At 33.9% G+C, this 23,706-nt stretch overlaps 3 protein-coding genes across 5 annotated transcripts; 1 reads left to right on the top strand and 2 right to left on the bottom strand.

Moving 5' to 3' along the window:
- Positions 1-1,449: 1,449 nt before the first annotated feature.
- On the top strand, positions 1,450-3,695 carry LOC105761027 (cytochrome b5). Its single transcript, XM_012578678.2, has 3 exons — positions 1,450-1,726; positions 3,024-3,090; positions 3,182-3,695. The coding sequence occupies exons 1-3, from the start codon at positions 1,640-1,642 to the stop codon at positions 3,439-3,441; spliced, it is 414 nt and encodes a 137-aa protein (XP_012434132.1). The 5' UTR covers positions 1,450-1,639; the 3' UTR covers positions 3,442-3,695.
- Positions 3,696-3,853: 158 nt separating this feature from the next.
- LOC105804802 (BTB/POZ domain-containing protein At5g48800) lies at positions 3,854-7,177 on the bottom strand. 2 transcript variants are annotated; one of them, XM_012637579.2, is made up of 4 exons: positions 6,786-7,177; positions 6,222-6,288; positions 4,655-5,788; positions 3,854-4,579 (listed from the first exon to the last, which is right to left on the bottom strand). In XM_012637579.2, exons 1-4 carry the CDS (start codon positions 6,845-6,847, stop codon positions 4,043-4,045), a joined length of 1,800 nt encoding a protein of 599 aa, XP_012493033.1. In that variant the 5' UTR covers positions 6,848-7,177; the 3' UTR covers positions 3,854-4,042. The 2 variants fall into 2 exon arrangements, with proteins under 2 accessions (XP_012493033.1, XP_052489616.1); XM_052633656.1 differs by having other exon boundaries at positions 4,391-4,554.
- Positions 7,178-14,700: 7,523 nt separating this feature from the next.
- On the bottom strand, positions 14,701-22,118 carry LOC105804786 (transcriptional corepressor LEUNIG_HOMOLOG). Of its 2 annotated transcripts, XM_052633561.1 has the most exons (18): positions 21,739-22,110; positions 21,404-21,444; positions 21,189-21,286; positions 20,851-20,960; positions 20,462-20,754; positions 20,284-20,359; positions 20,047-20,158; positions 19,443-19,492; positions 19,115-19,336; positions 18,145-18,231; positions 17,734-17,949; positions 17,257-17,386; positions 17,071-17,180; positions 16,478-16,627; positions 16,141-16,296; positions 15,907-16,023; positions 15,575-15,772; positions 14,701-15,095 (listed from the first exon to the last, which is right to left on the bottom strand). In XM_052633561.1, the coding sequence occupies exons 2-18, from the start codon at positions 21,433-21,435 to the stop codon at positions 14,952-14,954; spliced, it is 2,301 nt and encodes a 766-aa protein (XP_052489521.1). In that variant the 5' UTR covers positions 21,436-21,444; positions 21,739-22,110; the 3' UTR covers positions 14,701-14,951. The 2 variants fall into 2 exon arrangements, with proteins under 2 accessions (XP_052489521.1, XP_052489522.1); XM_052633562.1 differs by lacking the exon at positions 16,478-16,627 and having other exon boundaries at positions 21,739-22,118.
- Positions 22,119-23,706: the final 1,588 nt, after the last annotated feature.

Below are 23,706 nucleotides of genomic sequence, written 5' to 3'. Positions count from 1 at the left end.
TCTCTATTCACGCACTTGACTATTCAATCAGCAACTGCATTATGAGTTCTCAGTACATGGTAAATTCTAATATTTCAATTTTATTTGAACAAACTACTGATTAATCATAATTCAATCAGACTATCATTAACAATACCGTTCTTTAATAGAGATTCCACTATAAGAGCAAAGTAGAAGTTTATATATGCACATATACATTTATGTATATGTGTATATATATGCCACCCAACACAATTACCATTCAACATGGTCAAGTGATATCAATAAATTAAAAAGATGGAAATGGGGACTTTCATTGAGTGAGGTTGTTGTATTGGATGGCCCAACTTCTAATCATTTCTCACCTTGAATTTTGTCTATATTTATGCTTTTAGATATTCACCTCATAATTTTATAAAATGGAATAAAGAAAATAAAAGCTATTTAATTTCCTTTTAAATAAACAATTAATAATTTTGGGTAAACTATCAAAATAGTCACATTTGTTTGTCTCGGGTAACATTTTAGTTATTTATGTTTGAAATGTTATGTTTTAGTTACTTACGTTATCATTTTGTAACATTTTAGTCACTAAGCATTAATTGTCGTTATCTGTAAATGTGTAATGATAAGTGACGTGACATGTTAAATCATCATTTCAAATGAAAATTTTAGGTTAAATTATACAATTGGTCCCTGTTTTTTTTGTTTCGAGCAATTTATTTTTGTTTTTTTTTACATTAAAAGAGATGGTGAAGAGAAGAAAATAGAGGGAAAAGCATAAGAGAATAGAAAAAAAAAAGAAAGTTCAAAGAACAAAAAAAGAAAAAAAATTCAATTACTTAAAACAAAAAATATGGGGACCAATTGTATAATTTGACCTAAATTTTTTATTTCAAATGATGATTTAACGTGCTACGCCAGCTTATTGTTACGCAGTTAATGACAATTAACGACTCAGTGACTAAAATGTTACAACACGTTAACGTAAGTAACTAAAACATAACATTTCAAACATAAGTAACTAAAATGTAACCTGAGAGAAATAAAAGTGACTATTTTAATAGTTTATCAACAAAAACATCACCAACGTCATTGATTAAAAATTAGAAATTAGAAATTTTAAATAAAAATAAAATTTAACTTTATTATAAAAATTGAACCTCAAATTGTCATAACCATAAACTAATATATTTTAAAAATTTAAAATTGATTAAAATTTAATAAAAAATTAACCAAAGAAAGGATAAAGGCCACCTAAAATATTGATGTAACATATAATATAACCAAAGGAATTGAAAATAAAATAGCATAGTGTTCCAAACAAAAGTCCAAGCAAAAAACTTGTAAAATTGTTGAAAGTGTGGTTGGTGAGTGATACAACCATCTCACTATCACTCCTTCACCAACCCCCACAGACCCCATCAAAATTTCTTTCCATCGATGGCTCACATTTGACCCTACCAACCAAACCTACTCTTATTTGGTTTCCCTTTATTTTTATTTGTTTGGTTTTTTAGGTTCAACCCCAGCACACAGAGTTTGTGGTTGGTTAGTGGCAACCACAAGACAACAATATTAAATTTTGGGTTCAGTTTGATCAGCTATTCTGTGCTGCCCTTCTTATTCTTCAAACAAGCGAAAAAACAAGAGGAAAAAAATGGGTGGAGAAAGAAAGGTGTACACTTTGGCTGAGGTTTCTCAACACAACCATGCTAAAGACTGTTGGCTTGTCATTGAGGGCAAGGTACAATTTCTTCTATTTTGTAGAAATATCATGGATAAGTATAACCCCAATCATGGATTGTATTTTTTTTCTTCTTCTTTGGGGTTGCTTAAAAATGGTGTCTTTTGTTTGTATTTTGTTTTTTTTTAGAGTTATTGGATCTGGCTAAGGGTGGGGTTATTTTTTGAATAGGTGATTTTGTTGTTCGTTTGAAATTTTATTTGATTCTGATTATAAGAATATTCTGAATCCTAGTTGATGGATCTCTAGAAGCTTATAACACTTGAGACTCCATCTTTGTTCTTCCCTATATATAGGAAACTGCATATTGGTGGATTATTAGTCAGATTCAGAACTATCATCTTCAGTATAATAGGTCCTCTGCTATTCAAGTCCTTGGTTAATTATTAGCTTAAACCTGAAATTGCTTAATTTTCACTTTTAATCATTTAATTTTACTCTGAATTGCACTATTTTTCTTTTTGATGAATTCTGCATGATGGACTTTGCAAAATGGAGTCTATTGGTAGTTGGTAATAGTTTTCATTGAGAGAGATCGGCCATTGTGTGTATTTCCCCCAATTTACAGAGTGCTTGCTGGTCCTTTCGGTTTGCTTAGTTATTAACTTAGTCTAGAATGGTGGTTTTGGTCATTAATATGCTGCATCGCAGCCATTAGATTTAGTTTTGCCCTTAAATGCAATACTTTTAATGAAATCTTTATGACGGTCCTTGGATGATGTATTTCTCGTGGTGGATGGTAATAACTTTCATTAAGAGGTATCGGCTTTTGCGTATAATCCGGCAATGTGCAGAGTACTTGTTCATCATTGGCACGCAAGAGTGTTTCATTGTTGATTTACTTCTTATACCAGTTCTTTTGGGAGTTATAAATGGCTACTGAGATATATTTTGCTGGCTTCTTTTCATTGATGATTAAATTGGGGAAATAACATATTCACGGCATTAGTAGATGTGTTTTGGGTGAGAATGAGTATTTGTATGTATTTCTCTCCATTTAGTACTAACATTACCTATATAACCCTCCTACATCTAATAAACGTAACTAGAAAGGTCATGAAAATGTGGTTAGGATTTCTTTTCTTCGATTTTAAGGGGCTGTTAGCAACAAAATTTTATGGGGTTGAACGTGAAGTCTGTTTGAACATGTGGTAACATGAAGCACGGTTCAGCATCAGATATCAATCTCACTGTTAGTTTCATTGCTAAATTCTATGCTAGAGCTAACTGTTGACGTTTATTTGCTTTGAGCATCTTGCTTTACGTTGCATTTTGATTTCCTAAAAATTTCAAGCAGGTATTTGATGTGACTAAATTCTTGGAGGACCACCCTGGTGGTGATGATGTCTTGCTGTCTTCCACAGGTATGATAAATATTGACAAATATTCTACTTATATTTTGTATAACCCGATGCTGTTTGGAGATGACCTTGGTTTGATGTATATGGTTGGCAGGGAAGGATGCAACTGATGATTTTGAAGATGTTGGTCATAGTAGCAGTGCTCGAGCAATGATGGATGAGTTTTATGTGGGTGACATCGATACATCGGCCATCCCCTCTAAGAGGAAGTACACTCCTCCAAAGCAGCCTCACTACGAACAAGACAAGACCTCAGAATTTGTCATAAAGCTTCTCCAATTCCTTGTTCCCCTGCTAATCTTGGGATTGGCCTTCGGTGTCCGCTCCTATACCAAAACACCAGCTTCATCTTAAGCATTGAGACTCCCAAGAGATAATTTGAACAATCTTCACAATAAGATTATGCTAGTTTAAATTTGTTTGGAGTTTTCACATACTGCAGGGTGGTAAATGGTTGGATATTTTTATTCAAACATTTGCTCCAATGCAGTTGAAAAAACTCAGATTCGCCTCCGATTGTGATAATTTGATAATTGTCTTTCCCAGTTTTCACCATGTGTTTGTTCAATGCTCCCTTTCTTTGATAAAAAAACTTGTTCATTTGCTCATGCATGTGGTTCTTCTATGGATGTTCTTGTTATGATTTCTTCCTTAAAAGCTTAGGAACCTTCGCTTTTAAAATCTGCTACATCCACCATGTATTACAAAACTATAATTTCTGCCATTGATATGAGCTTTAGAATGCAGAAAGGAACTTAAGGGCTCATTGCAGAAAAAAACAACGAAGTTGCTGAAAACTACTAGCATTGACAATGACTTTGGAAATATAACTAATAAAAGTATTGGCAATCTTTTTCTTCTTTTTAACCATTACATATATGGAGTGAAGAGGGTGACAGAAGATTCGAATCCTGATTAATGATGTCAATGAATGGATGAATGCAATTTCAGTTACCTACTCAATGCTTGCACATGTTCTCTCAATCACCTTTGAATCTGCTCTGTAGGATTGCCTCGAGGGAGAACTTGATCCTCTCGAAGAACTATGTCTGAAGAAGCGTAGTTTAGCGATTTTCTTCGAGAAGGAACTCATAAATTTATGAGAATGAGACTTTGCCATATCTCTCTTCATACAAACATGTTCTTTCTCTAGATCATTTAGTCTCATCCGAAGACGAGTGAGCTCAAGTTTTAGCTCTCGGTTTTCTCGTCTCAAAAACGCATAGTTGTCTCTAGGAGACATTGCAGCACTGAGTGCACCACTGCTGATCCGCCATGATTGGTGGTGCACCGGCTTGTGGTTGCCATCGGTGTGAGAACAACATAAAGCATTTCGTAGCCTTAACTGCTCGAAATAAAGGACTTGGACTACCGATTGGATGGGGAGCCGTTCATTTAGTGCAGCATGTGCACCAGCCTCTTGTGAGACCTTTTGGAAATCAATCAATTTGCACAGTCTCTTCTTGTCTGCATCCAGTATACCCTTATGAGTCTGAACATGCATTCATTACAAAGTTAGAGAGTTATAGATGCATGGATAATGAATAAAAAATATCAGCATACATACTTTCAGGTATATATCTATGGCTCGATAAAAGCCATCATGGATGGTACGAGCATGTGCAGGTAAAGCCTCTGCAATTGCAATAAACTTTGAAAGCTTGAGGTTTACATCAAGAGCAATTTCTGCAAGATAGTCATCCATTAATTTCGAAACTTTGAGTAGTGCACTTTGGGATGGTGAATGAGGACTATCAGATTCAAAAATGGATACATCATCCATATCATATTCACCATCATCTTGCTGAGAAAAATTTACCAAGATTCTATAAACCGTATCCACATCGAATAAGGTCTCACATCCATGTCGAAAAGATGGGATCAAAAGGTCATCAAGAGTTGCAATATCTAACTGGGATCCAATCCTACGCTCTAGATCAAGCCTACAAGCAATAGTGCAATCAAGCATCACTGCATTTCTAAGAAGTTCAAAAAGGAAACTTATAGGAACAGCAAGTCTCTCAACAGGTAAAAGGCTAATGATTGTCTCAACCACCAGTTTTTGGTGTCCAGTTGATACCAAATCAACTTTCTTTGTCAGCACCTTTTGTGCATAATTCACAAGGGATGCTCCGATACTCTCGGGACGAACACCGCGACATTTCATGGCGGTGATGACCCTTTGATACAAATCGATCCGAATAACTGAAAGATCTTCTATCCACCTATCCCCTTCACATTTGGCTTGCCTGATTGTATGAAGTCTACCTGAACTGCTGTACTCTAACCGGGAGAAGCTCAACGCAATTTTCTCGGCACAAGCCTTTGAGGCTACTGCATCTATGCAACGGCTAACTATATTCAACTCATTTGCATGAGGAAGTAGATTTTCACATTGTTGTAAAACTTCAACACACATCTCCAGGTTCTTATAAACAATGCTTTCAAGATATTGTTCAGCATGTAAGTGAAGATTATCCTTTGAAAATTCTTCTGTCATTTCGAGGTAATCCGAAACACAACAGAGCTGAGCCACATTTAAGGGTGTAATCTCAAAGTTAATGCCATAACAGAATTTTGCTGCCAACTCAAATGACTTGGCACCACCAGGTAGATTCATAAGCTCCACCCTTGAGATATCTGAGTCCCTATGTTCCTCGACTAGCTTCCGGATTCGCCCACTTCGAGAGACAAGAGGAAACTGCATATAACAATTATGATTATCAGCATTAGAACATCCTAATATTAATCTGCACATGGAAAAAAACAAGCTATTTTACTTTAATGACAACTATAATCTAAGGTTATCATATAGAAGGACATATCAGGCAAAGGGATAAACATCTTATTTACAACTATTGCTTTCATTCTTATATTGGTTTCACAAATATTTACAACTAAGCCATGAAATGCTTACCAAGCAAGTCCTTTCTCAGCTATTTGCATAAATACTCTCATTAAACAACCAAGAAAAGGATTAAAGATCAAAAGAAGGCTAAGTACATTTGAAGACATTTATATTGTTCCTAATGCTTTAGTTACAATTATGGGAACAATTAAAGTGCTTAGCCGATTATAAAATCCATTAAACTGAACCAAAATTATATGAAAAAAAATCAGAAGAACCAAATTACCTTGTGTAGAGCAATTGTCCCTCCATTTACTTCTATTGTGATATCACTTGGAACATCCCTAAAAATCCTACAATAACAGAAGGACCACTTTGAATATTCAAGTGAAAAGATTAAAAGACCCCCAAAAAAAAAGAAGAGACTCTGAGATACCTTAAAGAAAAGAATGAACAAACATAACTAGAAGATAAAAGAATATAGTAATTCTCGACATAAGAAGGAGCAAAGCAAGATTTTGAGTTGCTGAGCATAAAACTTCAACCAAAAGGTGTGATATGGGAATTGGGATACAATTTTTGAGTAAATATCACACTTCTAAATGCAGAACAACAATGGACAGAAGCTACAAACTCAATAACTCAATGCATCAATCAGAAAACAATTAAAAGAGAAAAACGATGTTCATAAAATAGCAACAAAACTGAAACTTGAAGCAAATGATAACTTATAGCATATGCAGAATTTTTTTTTCTTTGCATCACTAAGCAAGAATAACATTGGCAAAGCTGTAGGAGCACATTAAAGAAACTATGCCTGGTATACAATGCTAGAATACAACTCTCCTACCATTCATTGCAACTTTGCGTGGAACTCTTTGCCAAAGACAGCTGTTGCTGGTGCTTGTCCATTGACAGAGAGAGCCAGTAAACTCAGGAGAAAAAAAAAGAACAAAAGAGAAGAGAAGAGAAAAGTGTGGGTTTAAGTGAGAGAGACAAAGACAAAGTCCTGGTTGAAGATGTATTTGGTTGCTTAACTTCTTCGCCCATTTTTGTCAAACTGCTGATCTTCAAAAGTTCAAACCATGGATTTGCTATTGTCCAAATCACTGGCCCTTCTTTGGTGGGTCAACCTTCAACACCTCCCTGTTCCTTTCTTCCTATGATTTTAACATTTTTGGACTGTTTAAATCCACTAGTATTAGTATTATTACCCTTCTCTTGATGTTTTTTCCTTGTTCTTTTTTTTATGATTTTGGTTTAATTATGTAAAACTGATGCAGACATATATAAAGGTTTTCCTATTAACACACATTATGTCTTATTTGGGCTTGAAAAGTCAATGTCTCTCACTGGAAAATAGGAACAAAGAGAAGAGAAAAAAAGAGGGAATAAAAGGAGCTGTAACCTTTGGACATTTTCTTACATGCTTTTGATCTTTGCTTTACTTTCCTGTTTCTCATCAAAAGCATCAAAAACAGCTAAATACCTCCCTCCCCTTTTTTTCTTTTTCTTTCTTGCCTTTGCCAATTGCCCATCTTCTATTTTAGTTATAATTTATGTTTTTGAATATGAACTTTGCCATCTAGTAAGTAAATTTCAGTCTTAACAATGGGTTTGGAGATTGGCATGAAAAGGAATGGATTAAAAGAGTAGAAGATTTTTTTTTCAGGAAAGTGAGGTTTGAACTTATGTATTTAGGACAGGGATTAGATTTGCAGTAGTAAAGAGCAATTTGGAAATGTCCAACCAATCATTAATTTAGCTTTTTATTACTGTACTATCTCTTGATTGATAGTTGATAGTTAATTGTTGATTATAATCGTTAGTTTGATCAACTAATTTTATTAACTGTTTATTTAAAAGTGTTTGTTAAAATTTAATTAATAATTAATACGTGTAAAATAAGAAATAAGGGCATGACATATTTTATTATTAAATATTTATTTGTTTATAATATTTTAGTATTGAAATTATTGAAATAAAACATTATTATCAAAGAATTAAAATATCCATTATGGAAATTAATTACTAAATATTTTAAAAAATTAAATAAATAAATTTCTTAAGTTTCTTATTTGCAAATATTAACCTTGATAAATATTAATAATGTATCAATATAATTGTAAACTATATTTTTAGTGATAATTATGTCATGTTTTTAGTATGTAAATTAGTGATAATTATGTCACATTCTAAATAAATTTGTCAAGTAACATATTTAAATTAATATAAAATTACATAATAAATCATTTTACCCAAGTAAATTGAAAATAAATTAAGAGTACATAAATATTCAAAGATGAATGGGCTCGATTGAAAATTTCTCGCGGCAATGTTGATTTTTGTATATTTACGTTGGATTTTTTTTTTTGTAAATTCATGGTGGATTTTTTTTTAGATTTACTTTGGGCTTTGGAGATGAAAGTGAAATTGAGATAATGGAAGCTACTAATATCTTGGCACCCCTATTAGGTTTGAAAGCATGTGACAAAAAAACATGGTCAGATATGTTATTTCACATATTTCATTTCCAATCAGCTGTTGAAAAAAGTTGCCCATCCCAACATTTTTTGTCTTGGAGGTTTTAGCTTAATTGTAAACCTCCATTCACCAAACATTATAATGGGAGAGTTTGACTACTTAATTCTTCATTTTGCGCCCAAATTAACTAAAAAAAATCTAAAACTCTGATTACCAAACACTCATTATGTTTTCTTTAAAATATTTTTAAAAATTTATAGAATTAAGACTAAATTAAAAACTCGATTTTTTATGTTAATTTCTTACCCAATCTATTTTAAAAACATTTCTATTTTATATAGTAATAATTAAAATTAAAAATTTTGGAAGAGGACAAAAAGCTTTATTCAAAAGTGGATGTTTAGATGTATAAATTAAATGTATAGAAAGAGATAAATAATTGACTTTTGGGGAACAATTCTCACCTTAAAAGAAAACACACAAATTGATGTGACTTTTCATCCAAAATGTATCAATCAAAAGCTAATTCCATGATTGTTGCTTTTGATATTTTTATTATATTAGACAGTGACCATACCAATTCAGTAACTTCTTTTTATGATTTAAGTAACTACCTGAATTCACGTTTGTTTGTGTTTATTAAAAATTTTAAATTTGTATTCGTATTCGTTTATTTAAAATTATAGATATTTATATTCGTTTATTTAAGTTAAATGAATATGTTTTGTGAATATGTATATGAATATATAATTGAATATGTTCAAATAATGTTCATAAATAACAAATAAACAATAAATATGCTTGGAAGGTGGTGATTCCTAATTTAGTCAAAAAAATATGTTTTTTTTCAACGAATCTGAATATATGGTTAACTAAGAACTTGTTTTCTCAAGAGGAGTTGACAGAAAAGGAGGAAAATTGACTGACTTTGTTTGCAATATTGTGTTGGCTGTTATGGAAATGCTGAAATAATTTTATTTTCAATAATAGCCATAATAATGTTGATGTTGTTGTAGGTGCAGGTTTAGCTTGGACTACGAGCTTTGTAAACTCAAAATCATGTGAGCTACATCGCATTTAGAAGGTGTCGGGTGATCATTGGAGGCCGCCAGAGAAAGGGTGGGTTAAGTTGAATACAAACGGTGCATTGTTGGGAAGCAATAATATTGCTGCGATTGGAGGAGTGTTTAGAGATCATGATGCCAATTGGACGTGCGAATTTACTATGCGGATTGGGAAAGGTTCAATTTTCAAAATTGAGGTAAGAGCTATATTAGAAGGCCTCAATTTAGCATGGGCGTTTGGTTTTAGGTAATTGGAGTTGAAGTGTGATAATGCTTTAGTTGCGGAAACTATCTTAGCTAGTGGTGTAGGTATTAGTCTGTTATTAGAGTTGCGTTTGATTAGTCAACTTTTATGCCGAAATTGGAAGGTCCGTCTCCAGCACATCCCTAGAGAACATAACAGAGTAGCTGATTGGATAACTAAATTGGGAAACAGTAACTATGATGAGATGCATGTATTTGAGGAAGCCCCAATCTTATTACGGGAGCTTCTCGAGATTGATCTTAATCCTATATGTAGGGATATCAATTGGGTGGGACGGGTGCGGGGCACCTTGCAACTCATTGCGGGTACAAAACCCAAAACCATCCCCGCCCAACCATCTACATGGGTCCTCAGACCCACCTAATCCCTACTATACCCGCTCCGTGACCCACTTTATATAATATATTTATAAGTATCAATTAAATAAATATAAACCAATTTTTTATGAAAAAAGTATGGAATACTTGTCCTCCGGACTCCCACCACATATGTGACATTATTTCAACTATCACCATTTTAAAAAAATAAGTCGCCGCGACCCTTTAGTTGGTAAATAAAATATAACTTCAACACGAGTTTAAAAAATTCAGAAAATATAAGTCCTTACATAATATCCAAATACAAACAATGTCTCAAATACATCATAGATGTCTTTAAATGTAACACAAGTGCAAAAGTTCCAAAAATCAATCAATGTATATCACTCCCGTTGCTTCTGTATCACATTCATTTTCTAATTCTTCTATCGATTGTGAGTATTGTATCTCTTTAACTTCATTTGAACCTGCATATGTAAGCTTCTTTATAAGTAACTTGCACTTCTATTTGAAAAATAAATTCAATGTAAAAAAAATGGTATGTTACTATTTTATAAGTAAATTCAAAATAAAATAAAAACCATAAACTACCTTTAAAATCAGCTCAATCCAATTTTGAGCACACATAAAAGCTTCAACAGTTTCTGGTAGAAGTCGACTACGATAAGGATCAAGTACTCAACCACTAGTGTTAAAAGCAGACTCCGAAGGGATTGTAGAAATAGAAATGCTTAAAACATCCCTAGCTATTTGTTGAAGAATGAGATATGTGCTTCCATTTGTCTTCCACTAGTTGAGGATATCAAAATCATCACAAAGTGGTAAATTAGAAGCTTCCAAGTATTTTTCCAAATCTGATTTTTCATAACTTTGACTCTTATCTTGCTCCATAAATTGTGGGAATTCTTGCATATACGCATCTCCTCCAATGTTACCAGTATCACTAGGTGCTCGAGAACTAGTAGCTTGAACCCTACTATTCTTAAACCCATATTCATCAATTGGCGAAGAAAAATACTAATTCTACTAACCTCACTCTCAGCTTCATCATGATCAAATATTAAAAAAAAAAACGTGGATAAGGGCCATTTTGCATCTTGGATCAAGTATTGTCGCCACACCCATTAGACCATTAACACCAATTCAGTACTTGTTGTATTTTTCTAGCATTACTTGTGCCATTTTCCTTATATAATCATAAGGAGACGAAAGCCAATTAGATATAGCAAGTCTAAGAGTACAAATTTGGGAAAATAAATATTAGCAGTAGGAAATTTTGAAGTAGAGAAATAAAGGGTAGTAGTACTAAACACTTCCAATTTTTCACATATTTTCTCACTTTTTCCCAATCTTCACTGTTTGGTGAATTCTTATAAAGATTATCTCGGCCACTCAAAACAACAAACACTTCCCTATATTTCATAGCAACTATAAGCATTTCAAAAGTAGAATTCCACCGAGTCTTGCAATCAAGTGCCGATTTTTTGTTTTTGTTTTTGGTATTTAGGAACTAATTGCCTAGTTACTTGTTCAAACTTTTGGATCCTTTTATCAGAAGAAATGAAAAACATAATACTATCTCTAATTCTTTGGATACCATCAGCTACAACAACACTTAACCCATCTTGAACAATTAGATTTAATATATAAGCACAACAGCGCATATGAAAAAATTAACTGTGCAAAAGAAGGGAACCATAAGGAAACTCTTCATGCAAAATATCCATCATTGCATCATTAGTCATACAATTGTCCACAGCGATAGCAGACAATCTAAGATCGATATTCCAAGATTGAATGCATTCTTTCATAGTGTCAGCAAGTGCCTCAGTGGTGTGAGGGGTTGGGACATAACAAAACCTAGCTTATGCAAAAAATAAAAGGTTACTAAACCAGCTAAAAATGATCCATCCCTAAAAGATTTAAAAAGAATGTAATACCTTATGATTTGATTTTGTAGTCTCCAAGCATTATAATAAAATGTGCAGTGACAGCCATATAACCTTTTCTTTGGTTATTTGCGCTCCATATGTTAGTAGTTAAGGCAATCCAACTCTTTGCTTTTCTCAACAATATACTGGTATTCTCCTTTTCAGAAACATATCTTTGCATGATGTCTTTCTTAGTTGTATTGCGATTCAGTACTTTGAACCACAATTGAAGAGTCTTAGAATACTTTCTAAAACCATAGTGCTCAACCATGCTAGTGAGGTACTCATGCAAAATAATCATTTCTGTAAAGTCTATTTTATCCCATCCTCTTGGTGGAACTCGTATGGTGCCAAGGTCAACGTGTCACTTTTGTCAGTAGGATTAGCCTTTACACCAAACAATTTAGTTTGTCATATATCTTGACATATTCTTTTTAGACAATTTTTTAGATGATCTTTCAAGTGGGTTGTTCCAGCTCTTCTTCCACTGGCAAAAAGCTTGGAACAGTAGTTGCACTCGGCTTTTATGGCATCACCAACTCACTTTCTTGTGAAATCAGTCCAAACTGATGATGTATGTCTACTAGTTAAATGTAGAATAGAAGGATCCTTTGAACCACTATCTACTGGGCTTTCGTTATCATCCAATGAAATCGGAGTACAACTCGCCAAAGTCGATGATTTTGAGGGGGTGAGAGCATTAGCATCTGTATCGGCTGAAACATTTGCAAAGCCATAATAGTAGATTGTCAACTAAACTAGAGTGCTAGCAGCAAAAGGCTTAGTATTCATTCTAGCATGAGTGTTGCATTCTCAAGTTCAAGGTCACTAAATAGAGCATATATTCACTCATTCTAGTTAATATTCTACTTCAAATTTAATGGAAAGCAAATTACCCAAAAGCCAAAAATGATATCTAATTTTTTTCTTCCACTAATCTTTATATATTTGGCAAGAACTTTGATACCTTTTTTTGGTGGGAAATAATAAATTTGGTTAAAAGTTTGATTTTGCTTATCTAATAAACCAATGTGTTTATCTGACATCAAACAAAACATGAACAAAACATCACTCAATTGACCAAAACAAAACAAGAACTAACATAGATAAAAACAAGAACAAAACAAAACAAAAATCATTCAATTAAACGAAAAAATGTAATGACTCCACATAGTAATTCAAACTAATGTAATCACTCAACTCATAAAATATATAAAATAACAAAAAGAAAAAGGAAACTAATTTAATAACTAATTCTTTTTTAGAACATTATCTAGTCAGTAGGTAATGGTAATACCATAAGGTGTTGGAAGGATAATTGGATCCTTGAAGTTGGAACTTTGATAAATCTTATTATGTAATGAAATAACCTCGATGAAGATTGTCTCCTCCAGGATATGGTAACTGAGGAAAGCTTGTGAAACTTAGATTTATTCAGGGCTTGGCTGCCGAATGAGATTATAAGCTGTATTATTAGCATTCTTCCCCCACACCCTTGCATTGGGTTGGATAAAGTCACTTGGATGGAAACTTCAAAAGGACTTTCACTATCAAGAGCGCTTATAAGCAGATTAAAGGAAACTTGTGGAATTTGAGAGATGAAATTTGGAATATAATGTGGAAGTATCAAGGGCTCCAAAAGGTTTGAATGTTTATTTGGTTAGTTCTTAAGCAACGTTTACTCACGCAAATGGAGAGGCTTAAGCGCGGTTTAACAAACGATGATCATTGCATGATCTGTGGAGCAGTTTCGGAGGATACCATCCATGCCATCTGAGATTGTAGGGCAGCAAAAGAGGTCTGGTCGCTTATTGTTCCAACAGAGAAGCATGCCCGATTTTTTTCTGGGACTCTACAGGAGTGGCTTATGTCTAATTTGCAAAATAACCAAAAATTCGCCTCCGATGGGGTAGTTTGGTTAACTTTGTTCGGACTTGTCATATGGCGCAATAATAATAATAATATTTTTCAAGGAGTGCCATGGAACATTGAAGAGATCATCAAAGTTTCGTACAATTGGACAAAATAGTATGCTTCCATGCCCAGAGGAAATTCTAATGTAAAACAAAAGATGAGATCAGAGATTATCTCGACAGACAATTGGATGAAACTAAGAACTGATGGTTCTGTCAAAACAAATTCAGGCTATGATGCTGCAGGAGGGATTTTGAGAGACAACCACGGAGAATGGATCATCGAGTTTTATCGACAGCTGGAAAATGTTCAATACTTGATGTTGAATTATGGGGTATTTTGTATGACTTATCACTTATGCAAGAAAAACAAGGAATTGAAGTGTTGATACAAACTAATAGCTTGGAGGCTATTGAAGCAATCCAACTTCCGAATCAATTCCCTCAAGGTCAACAATAGTCAGTCACATTTACCATCTCTGGGAACTTGAATAGATCCCTAGAGAAGAAAACGCTAAAGCAGATTGAATAGCTAAAATAACCTTTAATAGGGAAGAAGGGTTACATGTGTCTACAAATAATCCCTTAACTACTTGTATCTTTTTTTTTGTCACAAAAAAGGAGAAAAAAAAGAGGATGAAACAAATATAAACAAATCTTTCATTTTTAATCTCGTTAATTATTTTCTTTTTTGAAAGAAATATAATTAATTCTTATAATTACGAAAATTTGGGCTATTTACCAAAGTAACGAATCATTCACGCGAAGCAAACAAGCTAACTGCAAAACTGTTCTCACCCAAAGGCAAACAAGCTACTCATTCTCACATAGCAAAATTATGAAGAGAATGCAAAATAAATACACCCATTTCATATTCAGATACCCAAGAAAGAAAATAAAATTCACACACTTAGAGAACTGGAAGCAAAATATGCTTTTGCTCCACAACCCAATTCACACGTATTTGGATTTTCATCACACACACAGAGATATATATATATATATATATATATATATATATATATTTGTATGATTGATTTAATTATTTCCATAGCTTTACAGAGCTATCATGACTTGCCGAAGCAACCATTCCTGTGACAGGCGACTGCGCCAATGCTGAAATTATATTCTCGTGAGCTGAAATTGTCATGCTTTTATTCTCAGCCATGTTCCACAGCTCCAATGACTGCATGCACCAGCACCCCCATCGTAAAAACAAACACAATTACATTTATTAGCTACAAATGTTGCAAGAATTTCTCTATGCACATGAAAGCAACATCGTGTTTTTGCCCACGCCACTAAGAGGTGCGGTTGCCTTGGGATAAATATTGGATATCTGTATACGGTATATATGATCAGATTTTCTTTAAGTACTTTTTATATATTTGGAGGATCATACCCCATACCTATGCATGGCCAAATGTGTTGGACCATATAAATACAATAAATACTAATTTTGTGTTGGACCATATAAATACAATAAATACTAATTTTACATCCTAAAATATCTAGATGTAGCTATGTTGATTTGAATTATAAGAAATAAACACTAGTTTTTCATCCTAAAATATATGGAGGTAATGTTTGATTTGAACCAAGGCATCTCGTAAATAAAACTCTGTAAATGGAAAAATAAACCATAAATAGAGAACAAAGACTTACTGAAATTCCTCCAATCACCAAAAGAGTGGAATAATTTGGATGAAAGACACACGAGTGGAACTGGTTCCCACCAGAACCGAGTTCTTGAATGCACTCCCCTGTCACCAATGACCATATTTTTACCAAGTTGTGACTGACAGATGCTAAATACTCTCCGTTTGCATCCCAGCATATATAGTTCACAATTTCTGAATGCCCCTGTTAGAAAAGGGAAAGAGGAAAAAAGACATGCATTAGTTACTATTAATTACGATGAAACCTTTGCTTTAGTCTTCAATATGACAAATATTTCAAGAATGGAAGATCTGGTGACAATAATACACAAGCCATACCTGAAATGTTAATGTTTGTCTATCAGTTTCTACATCAAAGATGGACACTACTTTATCTGATGCTGCTGCCAGAAAATGTCCAATTCTTGGTTGGAACCTTACTTGGGCCATACCTCCCTGCATCAGGAATTAACGGTAAATGCCGGAAAAAAAACAAACTAAATCTATAAATGTAATGCACCATAACTGTCAGAAATCTTGAAGAGGTTAGACAGGAAAAGAAGAGTCGCCAACCTTGGATATCCGGGTGCATGAGAATGTATTAAGATTAAAATAGCGAATTTCATTGTCATTATCACAAAAGCAAAACAAGTCCGTCTTTTTGGGGTGGAAATCAAGGGACATCACAGGTGAAGGATGGCTATTGTATGCTTTCACGCAATAGCCTGGCTGTAACAATGAACTTAGCTTGTTAACCATAGTAGCATAGAAAGATTTATCATGCATGCTTCCTAAATGTCTACAATGCCAGAAAACTGTCAGCAAAAAGAGTATAGAATAGCTAAAGTCGTAACCGGAGATATCCGCAAAACTTTTACAAAGATCCAAGTTGTAAGAAGAAGATGATTACATTGGCTGCATCCCATAACCGCACAGATTTATCAAAAGAAGCTGTTGCCAACTGAGATGAATTTGGTCTAAAACGAACTTCTGTAATAACCAATTTGTGTTCTTCTGGAGTACTCTCTGTTTTCAGGGTATCCATATTCCAAAGAACCACCTAATGAAAGAAATGCAAGTCACTATGACATCTTTCTGAAAAGAAATTATGCCGTCAACCTTGGTTTCCTATACATAGTAAAATAATTAACCAGATAGAAGTCGTTGCCAGGCCAGCTTAAAAGGACTCTACAAGAACAATAAAGGTTCTATCACTCAACTCTACTTTCAAGTAACATTCTGTTTATGAAATTTTTTTGTCACAACGGCTAATCATGTATTTTCAATCTCTTTCCCTAGTAACCTTAAATTTGTTTCAATTTAAACCTGCCTGAACATGATCAAATCTGTTTCCATTGTTTTCGCACTGACTGAATTGCCAAACAATATATAGAGGAGAAAGGTGTAATTCTGATTCGATTTTCACTTGAAGGAAGTTGAATTTATAAAATTTAATGCCATGGGGAAGGAATTGGAAAGATGGAACGATGTAAACAAATATACCTTCTTGTCATGCCCAGCACTAGCCAGCACCTTCCCATCAGAAGAAAAATGACAGCAAGTAACTTCGCTATTTCTGGTCTGTATACAACCAACCTCAGCAAAAGTGAAGCCTGGAATAGACAAATTGAAGTCAGCATGTTTTTTTCAGAAATCAAAAGGTAAAGGTAAAAGATATATTACGGTTACCTTTAGCAGACTCCTTTGGGTGCTCAGGAGGACATTGTTTAATGGTACCATAAATGTCCCTTGAGTCACTTTCATGTGAAAGTAGTGACTCCATATTTTCATCCAGAGGATCAAACCTATCCATGTCTTCCTGCACAACGTAATGATGCTATTAGAATTTAGAAGTAGTTTCAGCATTTTTTAACTTGCACGCTAAAGGAGAGATTTAAAAAATACATATTGACACAACTATTAGCTCAACCTAACAAACAAGTCTATCACTTGTATCCTTTCACTAGCCAACAAGATTCTGATGTCTGAGCTGAAAGATAAAATAGTCACTCGGAGTTAGGTTAAATGATATATCATATATGGCTAGAATAAATACAAATAATATCCTAGGTAAAGCATGCTTATGCTTTTGTGTGTAATGAAACTAGAGTGGGTTTGTAGCATGCTTGAGTTTGAAAGCTATTTTGAAGTCTGAAAATGGCCTACCAACAGATTGGAAGATGATGTAAGACCCGCAGTTGCATCTGCACCATACATCATGCTTTTAGAAACACTATTAACATGCTGCAAACTGGTTGCAGAAGTTATTGCATCACCAGGTGTGTGAGTTGACGGTGGTGAACTTGGTGAAGGGCCAGTGTTTCCTGTGCCAGTACTGTTAGCTGCTCCAGAAGCAGAGTGTTGTTTCCTTTTTCTGTTATTCTGCAATGTAATGAACAGTCACAGAATGTGAATTAGTTCAACCAGAAGTGGAAATTTCTAAGAAAATTCCATTTATAAAATCATATTTTAATTTGGAGTAATAATGTAGTTGGTAAAAGAATATTTTTCTTGTAAAGTAGCTCACAGTTCAGCTCATGAATGAGATCCTTCAATTAATTCTCATTGAAGTACAACCTGTTGCAGTTGCTGTGATGGCTGCTGCTGCTGTTGCAATTGGTCCTGTTGTTGTGACGAAGAATGTGACATTTGACCCATCTTCATCTGTTAAGCACCCGAACGACTAATTAGACACAAAGCATTTGCAAATACTACATATTAACAGATATGGAAGACCACTGAACATCAAATAAAAAGCAAAGCCAGCAAAGAAGGTTATAAAAGTCAATGTAACCCGATAAGAGCAGCATCTACTAAAAGCACATCATTGTATCCCAAGTTACAGCTACTGCCCTTGCAAAGAACTTAAAGGTATGGAACATGCATGTGGTCCTTATTACATCTTTATTAATTAAAGGCATAATGACTTATTTGGCCTTTCAATTTTACAAAAAAATCATTTTAGCCCTCCATTTAACTTTTCATCTTTTTTGGCCTTTAAACTTGTGTTTTTGTCAAATCACCCCCAAAGTGAATGGAAAAGTTAACATTTTTTAACTTAGTTGATGTGGCATACTCATGGATGACACACCAGTATTTAATTGATTTTTAAAAATTTTAAGAATAAAAAATATTTTTAAAAATTAAAATCATTAAATTTATTAAAAAAGTATAAAAGTATAAAAATATAAAAATATTTTTAAATTTTAAAAAATTAATTAAATGATGTTGTGTCATCTACACGACATTCCATATGTATGCCATATCAGTAAAGTTAACAAATATTAACTTTTCCCTCTATTTTGGGCGATTTGACAACAAATATAAGTTCAAAGGCGGGCAAAAAATTAGATGGAGGGCTAAAATGATTTTTTTGCCAAATTGGAGAGCCAAAAAAGCCATTATGCCTTAATTAAAAAAAGAAATCCTTCAAATCATATGAGATAGCTTCGCTATTTCTAGAAATTATATTCTATTTAGTAGTTATATTTTTGTGAATACAAATAAGAAAGAAAATGTAAAGTGATAGAAATATAAAAGATCTAACCTTTGGAGAACTTGATGGCACCGGGGAGCATATGGATCCGTTGTTTCTAACAGACTGACCAACTTTTGCATTCACGAAGGTTGTTGAGTTTCCAAGGTTGCCTTGTAACTGAGCTTGTGCCAAAACGTGCTGTTGTTGTGACGTCAAAACGAATTGATTTTGAGTCTGCAGATTGGGTTTTTGCATCTGTACTCCTAAACTTGGTCGTAACTGATCTATGCCCTGTGCGGAAAAATCCAACATCTTGATTCGCATTTAAACACACCCCCCCCAAAAAAAAAAAAAAAAAACAGGGACAGGAAAAGGTGAGTGAAAGTGTGAAACTTACAGTCAGAGGCCAACCCCTTAATGGAAGACCAGGGACACCCTGATTTAATACTGAGGGCACAAATTTGAGATAAATAGGTCAAAATAAGGAAAAAGTGGTATAAAACGCTCAAGAAAATCAAAACTTAAAGTACTACTAAAAAGGTATTGCTTCAATGTCCATGCAGAGTATCTCAGCTTTATATAACTACTGGACACATATTCTGTGTCAAATTTGCAGCAATTTTCACTGTTATCTTACTCTTATTAACTAAAGTTTCTTGAATACCCGATATCGATTGTAGAATCTTCATCACAGGCTGAGCTATACTAGCCTTCATATTATATAGATATCTAGCTTCCCAACACTCAATGCCAGCATTATTGGTCTAACATTTGTGATTGCAATTACTGTCCTTTTCCAGATTAAATCATTAAGGTAATACTTAATAAATTTCCAGAGAATAAAACTTTACCCAAATTTGCTGCTTGTAAAAAAATTTAACATCTAACTGATATGTACCATGCAATGAACATTAGTAAAACGAACTCTCAGAATACATGTGATTAATGTAGATGTAATATATTGCCAAAATTGTTTCAGTGGGAAAGTTACGCATAATTACCAGCACCACCTAGTCCTGATTTAGGCTGTAAAATTGCCTGACCATAGATGGATGAGGGATCCATAGGTAAACTTTTCGGGTTTCCACCCAAACTAACTTCAGTTTTGATATCCTAGAAGTACAAATACGTAAATTGTGCAATTCAATATAGAGGAAGAAATCAGAAAAAAAGAAGCAAGGGAAGTAAAAGATAAGACAGATAACATTAATTGCAAAGCAGAGATTATTTGGCAATACAGTTGTCAATGGCGTTCGTGACTGGATTTGTTGCAAAGCAGCTGACATATTTCCAGGACTACCTTGCAAAAGCTGGCTGAGTAAACAAAATAAGGAAGAAAAAGAATGAGAGACTCAGTCCTTTAGAGCATTAAGAAAACTAGGAAACAAAGTGCACATAAGGATTAATTGATCATACACTTGATTATTGGTCTGTGTTTTCAGAAGAGCCATCCGATTGGCATCAATCAGTGCTGATGATGTCTCTGAATCCGCAGAATGAGGGTGTTTCACACGTTCTTCATACATTTTCATGGCCAACACACTAGCTGATGGCTGTCCAATCATTCCTTCAGAGTTAATCGTATTTACAGAACCACCAAGAGCAGGATGACTGGGATCCCTTCGTTGCAACGGCGCATTTCGGTGCTGCATTAGTTGCAACTGCTGCATTTGTAATTGCTGTTGTTCCCTTGCTTTAAGTTGCTGAGACTGTTTTTCCAAATCACAAACACATGACATTATGTCTAAAAGAAATCGAGCAGCAAGTTAATGAGCAGAATATTTTATATAACAAAACAGAGGCACCTCTATATAAGCTGCAGCAGCCTCAGAATGTTTCTCATTTGTCCTAGCAATAAATATGTCCCAGAAGACAGACCACCACTCAAACAGAAACCCTCCAGGAGCATCGATTGCTGCAGAAACAATTAACAGACAAGATAAAAGGAAAATTGATTTAGACAATTCAACAAGGTAAAGTAGCACCAAAAATACTGAGACAACTACCATAGTCAAAATGGCTCGATAAGGTACACTCATCGAAGTATGTCAAAGAATCAGAACCATCAAACAATTCAGGCAATTTGGCTTAGAGCTTGCTAATTTGCTATATTATAATAACTGAATTTGCTTGCAAATATTACCTACTGGATCTGTGGCAACCTTTCCTTCAGTCATAAAAGCTTTTGCAGAAGCATGCAACTTCCTTTTCAACAAATAATCATGAATATAAACATCAAGCCTGTAGCATAAAAAAAGAAAGATACTTGAAGCTACTGAAAGACAGTAAACAAGTTCAAAATCAAACAAGCTAATAATCAACAACAGCTGCAACAACAAACTTAGCAATCACTCTTACATCTTGTCAGCTTCCCAATTACTCTGCGCCATTTTCTTTTCCTGTAAAAAGGAGAAAAAAATAAACTCCACTCCAGGACTTTAGATCTTTACTTAAAACACATCTTCTATTAGAAAAAGCAAGTAAATATTAAAAAAAGAATTTAAAAATAGAAGAGAATTCAACTTCTTTCAGCGTGAGTTCACTAAAATCGAGTATTACATTCTCCGCTCAGTAACGACCAAAAAACCTCAAAACTTGTTTTTAATTTTTTTTTCTCAGATTTCTCAGCTACCAAACAAATCAACACTCGAAATTCAACAATGTAATTCATAATTAATCCAAGAAATAATTACCGGTGAACTGGATCAATGCTCAAACAATCTTTCAACAAGATCTCCACTTCACAAACTCTAATTCAATCTAAACAATTTAAAGAAGAAAACTCAAATTCAGCAAAAATAGTTAAGATCTTTCTCTTCTAACACTGACTGAATTTGCGGAGCTTAAAGCAATCAGAAACTGTAACCACAGATACATATACAATTATGGAGAATTTATAATTCTCTGAAGTATTTCAGCTAAAGAAAAAAAATTATTTCTTAAGAAAACTGTGAATGATTCTTTTGAGTGTAACTGAAGTAGAACAGCTCGAACTTTAACAGTAGAGAATTTGTTTTTGCAGAATCAGGAAACATATAGATATTTAGTTGAAAAAAAGGAAAAAAAAAGGCTTATTCTGAAGAAACCAAGGCTGCGGTTCGTATTTAGATTCTGTTTCATTTTTATATAGAGTTTTTGCTTTGGAGTTTGGTTCGGAATGGAAAGTAACCGAACTTTAGTTGGTTCGTGTGGGCCGAGGCGGTCCCGGTGGGGTTGATGCGTGTGTTATTTATCGAGCAAGTTTGGTGGTGAGAATAGGGGGTTTATGGTACACGCTCGAATTAGGGGAACGATGTGGGCTTGAGTACGGGGGAAAGGTGTTGGATGTTTAAAGAGTGGCATTGAGGATGTAAATTTTGGATGGTTTGCAGGGTATTTCTGTCATAAGAGTGAAAGTCACTTAGTGCTGACTAAAGAAGTGTTGTCGCTTTGTCGGTGTTGTTAGTTGCTGGACCAACACAGTTCATGTTTTCTTTCATTATTTTCTTTGGTTAAACTCCATGGTGAGTCACCAAACTTTGAAAATTTTTAAAATTTTTATGGGTAAACTATCCAGTTGGGTGACCCAAATTTTGGAGCGTTTTCAGTTTAGTAACCCAACCTTTAAATTTCTTACTACTAAGGGTGAGCGTTTGATCGAATTGAGACGAACCGAGTGAAAAAATTTTGAGTTAATTAAATTCATGAGTCTTATTTTATCATCCAAACTCAATTTGAAATTTTTTTGAATCAAGTCAAGTAAAATGAAATTTGAGTGGAGCCGAATCAAGTAAAATTGTTGAAGTTAAATTTAAAAATTAAACATGTTAAATAAAAATATTGTTACAATATAACTAATTTCATGTTAGAGCACATAAATTTGAAATCATATATATTTGAAATTTTTTCAAAGCAAAATAATAAAAAAAGATACTTTGAGTATGATAAATTTGAATTATTAATTAGGTCCTAAAATATTATTTTAGAAAACTTTTAAAGTTTTAACTTTTTAATATATATTTTAAGAATTTTTTTTTATAATTTTTGGATATTGTAATCCTTGCTCTTTCTGCTGTTGAAACCTTTGTTTACGTATCTTTGTTTTACCCTCATTTTACTTTGTTAGTTGTTATGATAGGAATTTTGGGGTCAATGAGATGGTCTATGGTAAGTTTGTTAGTTTTCTATTGGTGTTATTTTTCTTTTCATGGAGGATAAGTTTTCTATTGAGTTGTTTGTTGGTGTCGATTTTAATGGTCCTAGTGTTTATGTTAGGTGAAGTTTGTGCGACTAACATTTCTTCGGTGATTAAGGAGCCTTAGGAATTGCTGCTTTAACTGGGGGTAAGTGATTATACATTTGTAAGGGGTTGATTTTAGGGACTGTCGAATGTTTAGTATGTGTGTGTGGCAGATATTGTGTTGGATTTTTCGTATAACATTGCTAATTAACTAGATTTAATTTCTAATTTAGGGTCTGGAAGTGTGTCGTAACGTCATATTTCATAAATGATCAGGTGTGCAACAGAAAACTTGAAAAACAATAAACGACGCGATACGAAAAACCCATTATCGACGTCACATGACCGTGTGCCAGACTGTGTGTGTCACACAGTTTGGGTTAATTGTGTTGTGTGGGTCATACGGGCGTGTGTAAGGTTGTGTGGGTCATACGGGCGTGTG

The sequence above is a fragment of the Gossypium raimondii genome, chromosome 7, assembly GCF_025698545.1.
Source record: "Gossypium raimondii isolate GPD5lz chromosome 7, ASM2569854v1, whole genome shotgun sequence".
NCBI lineage: Eukaryota > Viridiplantae > Streptophyta > Magnoliopsida > Malvales > Malvaceae > Gossypium > Gossypium raimondii.
The sequence above is the reverse complement of the archived record's forward strand: the minus strand, read 5'-3'. Positions and strand labels throughout refer to the sequence as shown.